Source organism: Abrus precatorius, unplaced genomic scaffold, assembly GCF_003935025.1.
Source record: "Abrus precatorius isolate BTA unplaced genomic scaffold, Abrus_2018 Scaffold11, whole genome shotgun sequence".
NCBI classification, from domain to species: Eukaryota; Viridiplantae; Streptophyta; class Magnoliopsida; order Fabales; family Fabaceae; genus Abrus; species Abrus precatorius.
The window spans coordinates 3,853,791-3,868,491 of record NW_020874303.1 but is presented as its reverse complement, the minus strand read 5'-3'; the positions used below and the strand labels follow the sequence as shown (position 1 = coordinate 3,868,491).

The window sequence follows — 14,701 nt, the reverse complement described above, 5'->3', positions numbered from 1 at the left end:
TCTTTTTTCAATTATTGGAGAAAATAAGGATTTTGTACTCCAAAACATGAGCAAAGAAGGCACCCACCATTGACCCTCATCCACTTTCCCTCTCCTTGCTAGCTAACTAGCTAGCTAGGTTTGTGGAATCATGCATACTATACTATACCAACAAATCAAATGTTTGTCTCATAAAGAATAATGCCTCCTCATTTTAACCATCATATGACATATGCCACGCTTATATCGTGTGAGATTTATACCATTAGTTTCACCCAATCATAATCACTTGAGCTGTCATGGCATTTTAGGTATAATAAACTGATTTTTTGAATTATTTTTATGAAAAAGTAACATACTCTTACAAAAGGCTAAATATCAAGAATATTTTATAAAATAAAGTCAACAAAATACATGATAATGCTTTATTTGAAAGTTTGAAAGGAGAATAAGATAATAATTTGAAAAGTAAATAAGAAGAAGAAAAAGAATGAACAAATGAATTTAATGCAAAATTTTTCTAATCGAATAAATGTAAAAATATGGAATAATTCTTTTTTGAAAAGTTTATAAATCTTCTTTTTCAAATTTAAAAATTCTTTAATATTGATAAATATTACGTAATTTTTTCTTTTCTTTTTCTTTTTTCTAAAATTTAACTCCTAAATAAAACCTAAAGAATAAGTTTTTTTTAACAGTGACAAAAAGATCATTTTTTTAGTTTTCTTTGTGGCCTTGATTTTAGAAAAATATTGTTCCCACAGTGAACTTTTAACAAGAAATAGTTGTTGTCTATTTTTTTTTTCATCTCCCTTTCTTTTTCTTTTGTAAGTCTTGTTGTGAGTTTTTTTTGTTTTTTAAATAAATTATAATTTATAAATACCTAAATAGTATCATTATTTATTTAATATTGTTTTTTATCTATCACATTTGTAACTTTTTTCCCTCTTGTTTTTTTATATCTGGGTGTAGACAGTAGGCACCCATTAACGCATCCATAAAACGCTCCTAAAAAATATAATCTACTAGGGTATAACCATATATAATCAGTAGGGTGCCATGTTTCAGCACTTTAGTGCACCGTTTCACGGAGTAACCAAATAACTATTAGTTCTTTTTTCACGTTCTTCTCTGCCAACCAAGACGCTTACATTAGTATTTTTTTAAGTCACCATGGTGCCGTTTTTTCATAAGGACAATACACCACCACATCAATGTCAGCACTCACCATGGTTTCCTCATTATAAAATATTACCAGTAGCAATATTTTTTATTATCTTCTTCATATATATTATAAGAGGAAAGTGTTTGTGCCTAATGTTTTCCTAACATGTAGTGACTGGACAGGGCTATTTCCATTACACTGAAAGCTACATGAATCTAACAGCAAATAGAATAAGCTAGCTGCTTCTTTGGAACCACTAAAATGTTCATTGTCACAATGGAATAGATAAAAGCATAATCAAATGCTTATAGGAAGATGAGACAATCACCACTATCCATGACTCGTGAGGCACATTTTACTCCTTTTGTCTCCAATGTTACAGGACCACTGGACAACTAAAACACAACATTTTCAAAAAATATTTCATACTAGTAACAAGTAACAACAAATATAACATATTTAATAAAACTAGTGAGCTAATATTATTGACAAGTATTTAAACTAAATTACAGGACCACTGCTTAATATGACTATGGCATAGTCGTTTTGAGATCAAGGCAATTTTCTACTCTATTGCATTCTTCGAGGTTCCACCTACCATAGTCCACAACCCAAGATTTATATTTTGTCAGGATCATAGAGAAATAAATCTAAAGAATAAAGCAATGACACCAAATAACAAACCCAGTGTCGCCTCTTTACTTTCATTTTTTGGGACCATGCCATTAGACTCAAAATATTTCTTAAATATTTATTCCATAATATCATTTGGTCATGGTGACTTATAGTACCAATTAATCAGCTCACATATAGTACAAGCAAAGCTTAAAAAGTGACAGGAGTTTGAAATGTATATCTGCTATTTTATTATTTAGCCACCCTTTTCACTTTCAATAACATTGTTCTTTCTATTATTTTTCTTATCACCGTTTATCCAGTAATCTAGTCAGATAATGATAAGTAAACCATATACATGCTTATGCATGTATTGAGTGCATGTTTGGATGAGATTAGTGTTAGTAATTTTTTTTTTAAAGTGATAAAAAAATAAGTAATTATTTCTTTGAAATAAGCTTATTCAGATAGATATGCATAAATGTAGATGAGAAAGATTTTCGCTCCTTCCTTCATCAATGATTACAGAAAATTAATGTGTCAAATTCTGTTAGTTGTGGGGGCGAACCGCCTAAAATCCAATAATGGTCCATTGGATTATATTGCTTAATTGCATTTGGAAATTGATTTCCAAAATTTGGTCTTAGAATTCGCTTAAGAAAATATAATTCTCTGTTCATAACTGATAATTGTTGTTTTTGCTTAAGATGTCAACCAAACCAAATTTTCTCCTCCTGGCTAACAATTGCATCTTTAAAAGGACAAAGCATCTTTAATTTTTCTGTCAGCCAAGAGGTAAAATCGTTCATCAATTGCCTGACAGAACGACCCTCAGGAGTCATGATGCCCTTATATTATTGAACTTCACTGGCACTGCCAAGCATGATCATCAATAAATTTTCCGCCATATTGGCTTCAATCTGAAGAGCATTGAGTTTCGTAAGTTTATCGTAGGCACCGCTGCACCAAAAAAGGCTTATTTGGTATGATTATATAATTCACCATATGTTTGATGCAGATGTAGGTTAATAATATATTATATTGTATGCATTTATTTATCTATGGCACAAAGGACAATCATTAGAATAAATACTTGTTCTTAATTTTTCGTATTTTCGTATGAAATGGTTGAGGAACACTGACATTTTGACTTAAGTTATCATATCTAATAACAATAATATGACGACGAAGACCTTCTTTTTTATGGTCTATGGTATGATGACCTACATAACATGATATAGTTAAGATGGGCCTCTTGTTTTATTAGCCCATTACAGCAGGGCCTTAATTGGCGCCTTTAGAACTTGGATCAGTTAGCACTAAAAACTTCAAAGAGAAAGATAGGGTAACTAATAATAATAATAAAAATAAATAAATAAATAGTAGTCGACAAAAACAATATAAAGAAGAGAAAGAGAGGATAATTAGGACAACTTATATCATCGTATCTTATTTTATTCGTTAATTAATATGATACGGTTGTTTATTATGATGAGTTATCGCATTTTATGTAATTTGTTTAAATTTTTTATTTTAAGGAAGTGATGGATTAAAAAGTATTTAGATAGGCACTACTAGAAAAGTGCTTAATATAGATGAATTTTACAGATGGATTGAAATTTATCTGTAATACAGACGGATTTATAGACAAATTTGTGGATTAAAATTTATTTTTTTCTGAAAAATTTGTCTGTATTACAGATGAATTTTAATTCGTCTGTATTACAGATGAATTTTAATCCGTCTGTAATTTGCCCGTCTTTTGGCGCGAAACATTATAGATAGGAATTACAAACAGATTTTTTTGTCTGTAATTTAAAAATAGAAGAGAATGTTATAGCAGGAAATTACAGACAAATTTTTGTCTGTAAATGCAATTGACGAATTTACAGATAAAAAAATTCATCTGTAAGTTGCCACCTGAAATGCATTGTTTCATTAAACTCATTACAGATGGATTTTTCTGTCTGTAATGACTGAAACCCATAAAACCGTGTCTCCCCTTTCCCTTTCTCATTTTTCAGAATTCTCTCTCTCGCTCCCCCTCTCTCTAGGAGCTCAGTGTTTTGACCTTTGCGAGTGATTGGAGCAACAATTTGAAAGTTTTTTTGCATCATTGTATTCCTAATATGATACTCTAACTTTTAATCGGTTTAGTTTTTTAATTTTTTATGTTTTTTAAAGACTTAAAATTTCTAAGATAGAGTTGTAGGATTGAAGATTGTATGACTGGGAGAAGGGCGTAGAGGTCCTTCTCCGAACCTGATTATTGTGTGCTGTAGGATTGTTTGTGTTTGATATATCAATTAATATATTGTTATATAATTTATTAGTTGATTTTAGGTGAAATTTTTATTTTTGTAAAAAAATAGTAAACAAATGTAAGGAAATTGACATGTATTAGGGGAGATTCTGCCAAAATTATATTAAAAATTTCTGTAATGTATTTTAGAAGGTTGAGACCACATTGTATATTTGTATTAGGTTTATATAGTTCTTGAGGAAGATGTTTCTCAGAAATTATCAGTGGATGTATGATAGGTTGCACCCAAGTCGGGGGAATAAAACTTGAATTCTTTGAGGGTGTAGAATAATTTATACGCATCTGTTGTAATTCGCAGCAATTCATCACCAATCAGGTCGTTAGGTGTCCATGTTCTAAGTGCAAGTGTAGAAAGTTTTTGGATATTGATTCAATTAGATATGATTTGTATGGGTGTGTGCATTCAGAGTTATCTTTAACAGTAAGAATGTTAAGCATAAAGTGGAGATGCCTTTATGGCATGGGAGCCGCTTTGCAGACTCCATGTTCCCTGCATCTGTTACTGGAGATGGAGATGCCCCTTCTCTTGCACCTGAGAAAGTGGAGGACATGGTCCGCACTCAAGTCCATGCCCTCAATGAAGAACTTCAGAAGCAGAATGAGGAGATGTGGAAGAGCAAAGAAAGTGCATGAAAGAAAAAGTGGGCAAAGAAAATGAAGAAGAAGATAGAAAAGAAGGTGGCATCGAGAATGCAAAGGAAGGTCCAGATAAAGTAACAACATATGCAGATGGAGCAAATGCATGCTTATTTTAAGCTCATGAGAGCAAGCAGCTCCACACCTCTTCCTCCTCCTCCATCAGCTCCAGCACCACCGATTTTCACCTCCATGCATCATTCCTCTACTGACTCCTCGTCTACTGATGATGATGCTTCTTCGGATGATGACCATATAGATTATTCCCGATGAAGACTTGTATTTTATTTTTAAATGTGTTTATTTAGATGCTTTTTTGTCTTCCTTTATAATAACATTTAAATTTTATATTTTATAAATCATTTTGAAATGTTTAGATGTCAAATCTATAGTTTTTATTTTGTTTATAAATTGTGATAATCAAGAACAGTAAGAAATAACTATCTATATAAATAAAAAATACCAATAATAGTACAATATATCACTGACGAATTACAAACAGATTTTACCATCTGTAAGTTACAGATGAATTTTTTCATTTGTAGGTTACAAACAAATTTTTCCGTCTATAACTTACAGACAGATTTAGAAATTCGTCTATAATTCATTACGATCGAGGATATTACAGACGGTTTATATCTGTCTGTAAATCCATTTGTAATGTTAAAAACTGTCTGTAATGCTCTAAAATTTCATCTGTATAAATAGACTTTTTAGTAGTGAAGATAACTTATTTTTATTATATTTTTATTCATAATTTATAATATTTTTAATATTTTATAAAAATACTTATTTTAAAAATATAATGTTAATATTTTTATAAAAAAATTATATGAGAATTTTTTAATAAAAATATTTTAAAAATATCATTTGTCAAAAAATAATTTAATTATTTTATAAAATATATATTTAAATATTTTTTCTAGTTATAATTTTTAACTAAAAATAAAATTTAATTGTAAAAATTTTAAATAAAATTATTATAATTTAATATCAAATTTTAATATAATATATGCATAAAGATATTTTTTATTTTGAGGGTGTGTATTGAAAAGTAAAAAGTTAAGTTTAAATTAAAAATTATATTAATTTTTATAACAGAGTACTAGTGTTATTTAAATATGATTTTTATTTTGTTTTATTATTTTTATTTATCTTAAATAATAAAAAGAATTACATATTGTTATATGTTTTATTATTTTAATGTATATCAAATATAGAATGTGATAAGAGTTTATTCTTCTTTGATCATATCATATTTTTATAAATTTTTGTGTTCTGTTTTTTTTTTTATCATATTTATCAAACTACTTTTTTAAGAGTTGAACTTAAATATTTACACTTAATAACTTTTTATAAAATATAATATTGATTAATCTAATTATTGAATTGTCTTATAGTATCTTTATAATTGTGTATGTAAATATTATATGTCACATTATATTAATACTATTATGTTTTTATGCTAATTTGTGAATTTTAAAACAGTGTAAAACTGACGAGATTATATATTAATAAATCTATATCTTTGATCCGCATAACTAAAAATTTGAAAAGAAAATAGGAGTATGTTTTTTCTTTTTTTAAAAAGATTTTTTTATTTTTAAAAATAGTATACAATATAAATTTATCCTATATTTTATTTTTAAAACTAGAAAATTTTTTAAAAAGGGGAAACAAATCATAGCATTTTTCAGGAAACCTTGATTTTTTCTAAATTACTATTATACCCTTGATGTTGTACCCATAAACCCTAAATGGCTCACTTTCCTTCTCTTGGCAGCATCTTACCCTTGCCTCGTCTCACTTCTTCCCTGTACCTACGCGCGACAAGGTATGATTTTGGTTCCTTTATTAGGTTATTATTCCCACGCCTTCTTCTTTGCATAATATTGCACAGTGGTGGTAATGGTTGAACATTATGGTTCATTAATTATTATCTACTTTGTTTTGTAATTTTTTCCTAGGGTGCCAAATTTTGTTTAGGTTTCGATAGTGAGATGGAAAACAAGGCAAAGAAAGCTATGAAGAAGAATTTAACAAGGGCTATTGCTAACAAGCCATCTCAGGGTGCTGATTTCTTGGTATGTGAAATTTGAAAACGTTTGCTCTTTATTTTCAAATTTTCCTTCACTTTTTCTTAATTATATTGTTAGTGTGTTGATTTGCTTAATTTTGTTTTCTCGATTGCTGAAGCCCTTGGAAGGTGGTCCTGCTCGCAAGCTTCCCGAGCAGAAGCCGACGGAGAATACCGCAACGGTTTTGTATGTGGGTCGGATTCCACATGGGTTCTATGAGAAGGAGATGGAAGGTGTTCTTGGGCTTTATTGTTTTTCTAGTTTTAGATTATTTTTTTCCTGGGATATGTGTTTATAAATGCTTATTTCAGGTTACTTTGGGCAATTTGGAACCATCAAGAGATTGAGAATTGCGAGAAATAAAAAGGTTAGTGACTTGCTTGTTTACTTGTTTCCTTTATATTTGTGTTTTTCTTTTACACTTGTGAGACTGTGTGAACTTACTGATGATTTGTGGCTTGATGTTTACACTGATCTATTTACTCTAATGTGGATAATGAAACCTAAAAATTTGGGGACTATTTTTGTGGAATGTTTCATTCTGGCAAACCCATGAGTGCACGTAATAAATTTTATCAGGGTAGAGGGTGCTCTCATGAGGGGTGAATCTTGATGCCATCCGTGTATGATTACCTGGCAAAGTATAACTGTCCTCACCTCTCTTGCTCTTTGTGTATGTTCTTGATTTTTAATTTAAGAAAAGGGTCAAAATGCAAAATGCTCAAAGTTGTTAATAGTTAACAGTTGACAGTTCCTCATCTTTAACATTGCACTTCCCTGAAGGAAGTATTTATTTTAAATATTTTTTTTTCTGTTTGGTTCTTAATTTTTGGAAGGAAGTATGGCTTTTGAGCCATCAAGTTATTTGTTTCATAAAATAAATGGATTCAGCTATATTTATTTGTTGTTGAATTTTGTTCTTACTGACCATATCATATCTGTGTTTTGATATTTGACAGACAGGAAACTCAAGACATTTTGGGTTCATACAATTCGAATCTCCTGAGGTAGTAGTTGTTTCAGCTGACTGATTGTTGTGTTGTGGATTGTGGCTATTATATTTGTCATATAGTTCAATTTCTCTGTTCTAATCCTGCCTTGGTTTGTAGGTAGCAAAAATTGTGGCTGATACTATGCACAATTATCTCCTCTTTGAACACCTTCTCCAGGTTTATGTGATACCCCCTGAGCATGTTCATCCAAAATTGTAAGTTATTAATTAGGTTTTTTTATATCTATTTTCTTTCAAGAATTCATCACATGTTTGCTTAATGCTAGACAGTCTGCTTTCTTTTCATCGTCTTTCTTTTCTTTTGTGTAAAAAGAAAGTATTTATTAAAAGACTAGAAGAAAACTTTATTTGAGGAATGGCTTAGAATAGAAGGAAAAAAAAGATGAATTAGGGGACCAAAGCATTCTGATCCCTTTGGATATTGGATAAATAGGTTTATTATCATCTCTGTTCCATAGAAATTCTGTCAGGTTGTAGTATTACAGGCCTGCTAGTTTGGTGACACTTCTGTACAAGATGACTGCAGCCAAGGTTAATCTTCTGACCAAATTAGTCAAAATTGGAATCCTGCATCCGAAAGGAAAGAGAAGCATGTAAACAGTGTAATCATAACGTGGATCATAAGATCTTATCAAAATTATATATATATATATATATATATATATATATATATATATATATATATATATATATATATATATCCTTTGAATCATTACTAACATTTAATTCAATTTAACTTAATAAGGTCACATATAAGTCACAAACTTGCAAATACATGCGAAAAACTCCATATATAATTAGTTTGAAATATTTTAGACATTTTCTCTAAGTCTATCGCTATTATAACTTTTTAATAAAAAAGCGACACACAAAATAACAGGTCTGAGTCATAGCATATAGTCATATACCTGTATATTGTGTGTCCTGACTGATGTGGGGTTTTCCTTTATAGGTGGAGAGGATTCAATTACCGTTACAAGCCAGTGGACATGGTACAAATTCAAAGGGGGCAACATGACAAGGTATCTAATTTTATGGAGAAGATAGTTTATCTTTTGAATATTGTCAGTCTTATTCTCAGTATATACAAAAGTTACGATCTTCATTGATGGCATTTCAGGAAAGAACATTGGAAGAGCACTCGAAATTGGTGGACAATATTTTGAAACGTGACAAAAATAGACGAAAAAAGATAGAGGCTGCTGGCATTGATTATGAATGCCCTGAGATGGTTAGCTTTATGCCTTTATCAATTCTTAGTTGTTTTTATAAAATTAGAGAAGTCCTCTTCTTGAGTTTTGCTCTCATGTTATGTGTAATTGCTGTTGCAGGTGGGTAACCTCCATCCTGCTCCAAAGAAAATCAAGTTTGAAGACTAAGGAGTAGGTACTCCGTGTAGTCTTCTTAGAAGAAGAGATATGCACCTCAGTATATGTTGCGCTCATGCCATCTGTGTGCATGCTACTGTCTTGGTGTGTCTGCCTGGACATATTATACTAATTATGGAAATAGATGATTTTGCTGAATATCCTCTTAAGAATTAATAGAGAATTTAATTGAGGTGGTTTTCTCTTCTCTTAGAAGCATTAGAGGAAGGCTGCTACCTATCTTGTCACGAGGGTTCACAAAAGAAACCGCTGTTTTAGGATTTAAAGTACTAGCGATTAAGTATTGTCTTTACAAGGGCAAGAGCCTTCAATTTTGAGAATTCGTAAACCCTGTCTTTTCAAAGTTATTTAATACAGGCATTATCCATTTCATATATCCTGAACCTTTCTTTTTTTTTGTTTAAAAAAAATTAAATCTTCAATATTTTTGTTAGGATGTGTAAAATTGTTAGTTTGTTGAAACTGAATCATGAAGATCGATAATTATTTGTATTTTGACGATGCTGAGCTCATTTTAGTGGACTGAGTTGACTTGCAATGTATGCTCTCAGTATCTATTTAAGTTATATAAGTTATATTGTGATCATGACCTTGTTGTTTTGTGACTTTTGTTTCTTTTTTTCTGGGGTAAAAACGAAACCTGTGGAAAGTGAAATTATTGTTTTTCAAGGGAGATTTGAAATGTACCTATAACAGAATGGACTCTAATAAATAAAACATACATGGATCACACTAGAGGGTTGGTCCCGGTCTGGACTAAGTTTCAGTAGAGTTTCTGGTTAGCTTGATCAAGGGACACCCTGAAATTTCCGTAGAGATAATCATAGCTATGTATTTTTTCAATTAAGGATTGGACGGTTGATATTACTGGGATGTAATCATGGGTTTGTAATACAATGGAAGTTACTGATATTGTATTTTTTTTGTTTAGGCCAATTCTGGTTTTGTATTTAAATCAAACTGAATTCAGTTTTCGACTAATTTGAGTTGAGCATGATGGATTCTTTTATTATGTGCTTGATTGATTGTAGGGAGAAGTAGGGATAAAAGAATTACGGTATGAAAAGACCTGAGCAAAGAGAAAACGAGTAAAATACTGATAGAGTTTTAGGCTGTTTAGATTGAAGGAAAAAGGTGAAAAAAAAAAAAAAGTTGAGTGCTCTTTCTACTTGTTAGGATCAATAGAGAAATGTAAAGCTCGCAAAATGAGCTATTCAACCTATTCAGGTCAAACCTTGCAATATAACTCAAGTAGTGAGAGCTACCATGTTATTTGAAAGATGATCAGGTTGGAATCCTGGGCTTTGAAAATTCTTACATCCCCTTTTCCTTTCTCTAGTAACAAAAAAAAAGCTATCCAGGGTCAACGGTTGTGTATGGTAAGTAATAACAGTTAGAGTAAAAATGTTTGAATTTGATACAACTTTATAAAAATTAAAAATTAAAGTTAAATTTTTGTTTTTAGTTTTTGCAAGTTTAGTTTGTATTATGTTTAATCAAATTGGATGAAAATTTTTAAAATTTAACTTGAGCTCAAGTTTTAAAATTTAAGCCTTACATATAAGTTAAGTTTGGACTGATTCCATTGGACATATTCATTTTGTTAGCTCTAAAAATGAACCGAAAGAAATATAATACTTTTTTAACCTTGATAAAATAAAATAGAATCAATTGGGTCTCACGCTAAATATGTGAAAAGAATAGATAAATTAAAAAATAAATTATTTCTTTAAATTTTGAACTTTTAATTTATTTGAGGAGAGAAAAGTTATCTGTTAACTTCACCGATATTTCTCCCCCTTTTTCTTAGTGTTTCCCCGAAATTAAAGGTAAAAAAACAGTAAGGGAGAAAATAGTGACATGCATCTTTATTGCTTTTAATTTCTCTTGAAACACTGTTAAAGGGCATAACTCTTCTAGTTTTTATTCATCAAAGTTAAATTCAAAAATTTATTTAAAATGAATTAAAATTTATACTAAAACAAACGTGAGTGGTTAAAAAATCTAATTAATTTTCTACTTAAAAAATAAAATATTTAACCATATGATTTTTTAGAAACTTGTGGAAGTTTTGAGGGTAAATGAGTTTATAAGCATTTGGTAAAATAAAAAAGTTCAAAATTAATTATTTATTAAATGGTTATGAGAAGCTAATATGCCTGCTGATGCTTTGGCCAAAAACGGACAAAAGGTTCAATATATGATAGTTTTTTTAATACTGTTCCTAGCCTTCTGTCTTTGCCTTTATTTCACGACTTCTCTTCCAGTATTGTTCCCAGAGGGTTTGCTTTGTAATTCCTTGGGACAAAGCCCCTTTTTTCAACCAAAAAAAATGGTGATAAAAATCTAATTACCTTTTACTGTGATTTCTCTCTCTAAAACTAGGATGACATTATAGAACTTCATAACTTTTCATCATTATTCCTTTGTTAGAGTTTTTTTATTGCTAATATCTCTTTAAACTCTCATTGAAGTCCACTTAATAATGTTTATTTAATTTATTAACTTGTGTTACTGTAATTGATTCAAGTAGCAAAGTTAATAAGCCATTTGTTTTAGTTCTTAAAATGAATCATTGGTTCATAAGGTGTCGTTTGGTTGGGGTATTAAGTTAGGACAAAAATGGAAGATGCATACGAAATTGCAGAACCGTAAATGAAAGGTGAAACGTCTTCTCTTCCATTTCCCTTCTTATCAAACAAACGTTGAGGGACCCATTGCGTATTTAAATACCCAAATTAACCATTTTGCTTCTTCACTTACAACATGGGTGGCGGAGGAGTTATGAGAACGGCCGCCAAGTTCGCCGTCGCCGGAATTAGGGGCGTCCCGCTGCCACAACCGGAGGCGTCATGGGACGTCGACGACTGGGAAGTTCCTGACGCCGGTGAAGTAGCGGTGGAGGCCGGTGAGACTGTGCCGACGGTAGTGTTCGGCGGTGTCCCTAGTTTTCAGGAGGCCAAGGTAGCCACTACGGAACTGAAACATGCCCTTGATAAGTATACTCTCTCTCTTACTCTCTCTGCTTCAAATATGGATAATATACACATTATGTTATAAATTATATATTTTAAAAATTCAAGTTATTGATTAAAAACATGCAAATGATTTCTATAGGTGACTTAGAAACATAGAATCACTTATGGTTATAATCACAGTTGGACTTTAAAATTTTAATGTTGTGGAAACTCATATGCCAAGTTACCAACATAATTGTGACAAAGCGTGCATGATTTTAATATAATAAAATAGTGTTGGCTGGAGATAGAATGATTTAGAATGCTTTTCTTATACTTTTATATAGTGTTATTATGTAAAAAAAATTAGTTATTTAGTTTTTAATAAATATTCACAATGTTTTATGTGATCTTTATAGAAAAATACAATCACAAAATATTTGGTTAAAAAATAGAGAGAAAAAAAAAAATGAATCTCTACCTATGCCAAGAAAATGATAGGAGAAAGTTAACTCTTAGTTTTTCACTTTTTTCCTTAGTCTCGCCATGTTATGTAATATATTATATAATTTTATTTTTTTTTACTTTAGAGATATAATAGTTTGTCTATTCAAGAAAAAAGTAAACATTTTCATTCTTTTAGCCAAATAGGAGAAAGTAAACATTTTTGTATACTAAAACTAAATATGTAGTTTTTCATCATTCTATAAAAAAAAATCTCTTATTTCTTAATTTTATATTTCTTTTCTAAACAGAACAAATTACAAATGTAAAGCAAAAAATGAAAAAAAATATAACTATGAGCTAAAAGAATATTATATTTTCATGTACTAATTCAAATCCTATATTTTTTTTCAAAGATATTAAATAATCAAAGTTGGTGAACTCTATCAAAAGATAAATTGAAAATTTTTAAATACTTTTAACAATAATAATATTCATATGCCTATGCACAATATCTTTTCTTGCATTTTTTTTTATCTTTTCTCTTTAGCACATTATATTTCTTTACTACATTTTTTATGATTTTCTCTTATTCTTTTTATCTCGTTTTTCCAACTTAAAATCTAACATGATTTGTTGCCCTGTTTCGATACACACACCACATGCTATGTGAGGTATGCATTACCTTATATCAACTACTAACATCCTAATTATCATATTTTAGGATATACCTCTCTTCAAATTCTGCTAAATGCAATGGTTCTTCTCATTCTGAGTCGGAGAACAAATCTCTTGTCAGTGAGGCTATCACAAATCCTTCACCGCCAAACCGTGCTTTACAGGCTTTTCAATTGCTTAGTGAAAGTTCTGAGGCCCAGGTAATCGGTAAAGTTTATTTATTTATTATTATTGTTGTTTATCTTCTTTGAAGAATATAACTTAAGGTAATTTATTTGGAACAAGATCTAAACAAATTTAGTTATCCATGTTCTGTGAACAAAAATTAATTCAGACGAGATCATTCAAATTAGAACAATAAATTAAGGTTCTACAATTACTTATTAAAGATATAATCTTTACTTACATATTGAATTAACGTTGAAGTCACTTGTGTGATGTCTTTGACATTATCTAGAGTGTTGTCGCTTCTATTGCTTGTGACCCGAATATATGGAATGCAATCGTGCAAAATCCTGCTCTACAGGATTTCTTCCAATCACAGCACTCAGGTAATCATTCTGTTTCATGCATTACATTACCCTTCTAATCATTTTTTTGGATATTATTCAAAGCAATTTGTGCTGATGCAGCTGGTTTTGAATTAGGGGGAAGTCTTGATCAGAAAGTGGGAATGGGAATGGGAGTGGGAGAGTTATCTCTTTCTGATTCGCTCAATATTCTCCATAACGTGAAGCTTACCGTGGCTGAAATGGTAGCTAGCGTGTCAAATTACTTTCACAATGTGTTTGGGTTCTTAACTGGTCACAAATCTTCAGCTAGTGGAAATACAAAAGCAAACTTCATGGATCCTTTCACTATGGGAGGAACTTTTATGGGATTGGCTGTGTTGGTGGTGATGGTGATAGTTCTGAAACGAGCTTAGTTTGCTCAACCCTCCAATTAACTATGACTATGTTTTAACTTTTGCTTGAATAAATAATTTATAAGGAAAGTGCTAAATATGAAGTGCACTTTTGGGTACATGATATGAAACTGTGCGTTACTTTTTTTACGTTCTGTTCTTACATTCGATAGCCATGCAGCCAGCATAGTGTTTTAGTCTGACTAATTAATATTAATATGTAACGAGTTGATTTTGTCATTGTGGACTAGGTTTTATATTTCTTTTCATGTTATTGCATTTTGATTAATCTGCTGACCCGATCAAAGCAGATAGCCCATTAAAGACAACAAATTTCAGTTTGATTAAAACAAAACAAAATGTTCTTTAAAAAAAAAGGTTCTTAAAAAAAATTAGAAAAGGTATCTCTTTTCATTGCATGCAAATTGGTCAAGAATTTTGACATAATCACATCTTTTTTAGTACACGGAAGGTCCTTAGCTAGAAAAGCTCCTAGTCCTTATTTGACTCAATCCCATTTGA

The 14,701-nt window shown here is 30.5% G+C and overlaps 2 protein-coding genes across 3 annotated transcripts; both read left to right on the top strand.

Moving 5' to 3' along the window:
* Positions 1–6,499: 6,499 nt before the first annotated feature.
* On the top strand, positions 6,500–11,408 carry LOC113855246 (uncharacterized RNA-binding protein C1827.05c). 2 transcript variants are annotated; one of them, XM_027486800.1, is made up of 9 exons: positions 6,500–6,552; positions 6,686–6,802; positions 6,915–7,029; positions 7,108–7,163; positions 7,756–7,803; positions 7,906–8,003; positions 8,761–8,830; positions 8,929–9,039; positions 9,140–11,408. In XM_027486800.1, exons 2-9 carry the CDS (start codon positions 6,719–6,721, stop codon positions 9,185–9,187), a joined length of 630 nt encoding a protein of 209 aa, XP_027342601.1. In that variant the 5' UTR covers positions 6,500–6,552; positions 6,686–6,718; the 3' UTR covers positions 9,188–11,408. The 2 variants fall into 2 exon arrangements, with proteins under 2 accessions (XP_027342601.1, XP_027342602.1); XM_027486801.1 differs by having other exon boundaries at positions 6,505–6,552; positions 6,705–6,802.
* Positions 11,409–11,959: 551 nt separating this feature from the next.
* On the top strand, positions 11,960–14,408 carry LOC113856400. Its single transcript, XM_027488202.1, has 4 exons — positions 11,960–12,195; positions 13,322–13,475; positions 13,733–13,826; positions 13,923–14,408. The coding sequence occupies exons 1-4, from the start codon at positions 11,963–11,965 to the stop codon at positions 14,198–14,200; spliced, it is 759 nt and encodes a 252-aa protein (XP_027344003.1). The 5' UTR covers positions 11,960–11,962; the 3' UTR covers positions 14,201–14,408.
* The last annotated feature ends 293 nt before the right edge of the window (positions 14,409–14,701 follow it).

Bases quoted from the DNA above. Each gene is read 5' to 3' on its own strand.
- LOC113855246 (XM_027486800.1), top strand. From the start codon at position 6,719: ATGGAAAACAAGGCAAAGAAAGCTATGAAGAAGAATTTAACAAGGGCT. The intron at 6,803-6,914 runs GTATGTGAAATT...CGATTGCTGAAG, and splicing joins CTCAGGGTGCTGATTTCTTG to CCCTTGGAAGGTGGTCCTGC. The intron at 7,164-7,755 runs GTTAGTGACTTG...GATATTTGACAG, and splicing joins GAATTGCGAGAAATAAAAAG to ACAGGAAACTCAAGACATTT.
- LOC113856400 (XM_027488202.1), top strand. From the start codon at position 11,963: ATGGGTGGCGGAGGAGTTATGAGAACGGCCGCCAAGTTCGCCGTCGCC. The intron at 13,476-13,732 runs GTAATCGGTAAA...GACATTATCTAG, and splicing joins GTGAAAGTTCTGAGGCCCAG to AGTGTTGTCGCTTCTATTGC. The intron at 13,827-13,922 runs GTAATCATTCTG...GTTTTGAATTAG, and splicing joins CTTCCAATCACAGCACTCAG to GGGGAAGTCTTGATCAGAAA.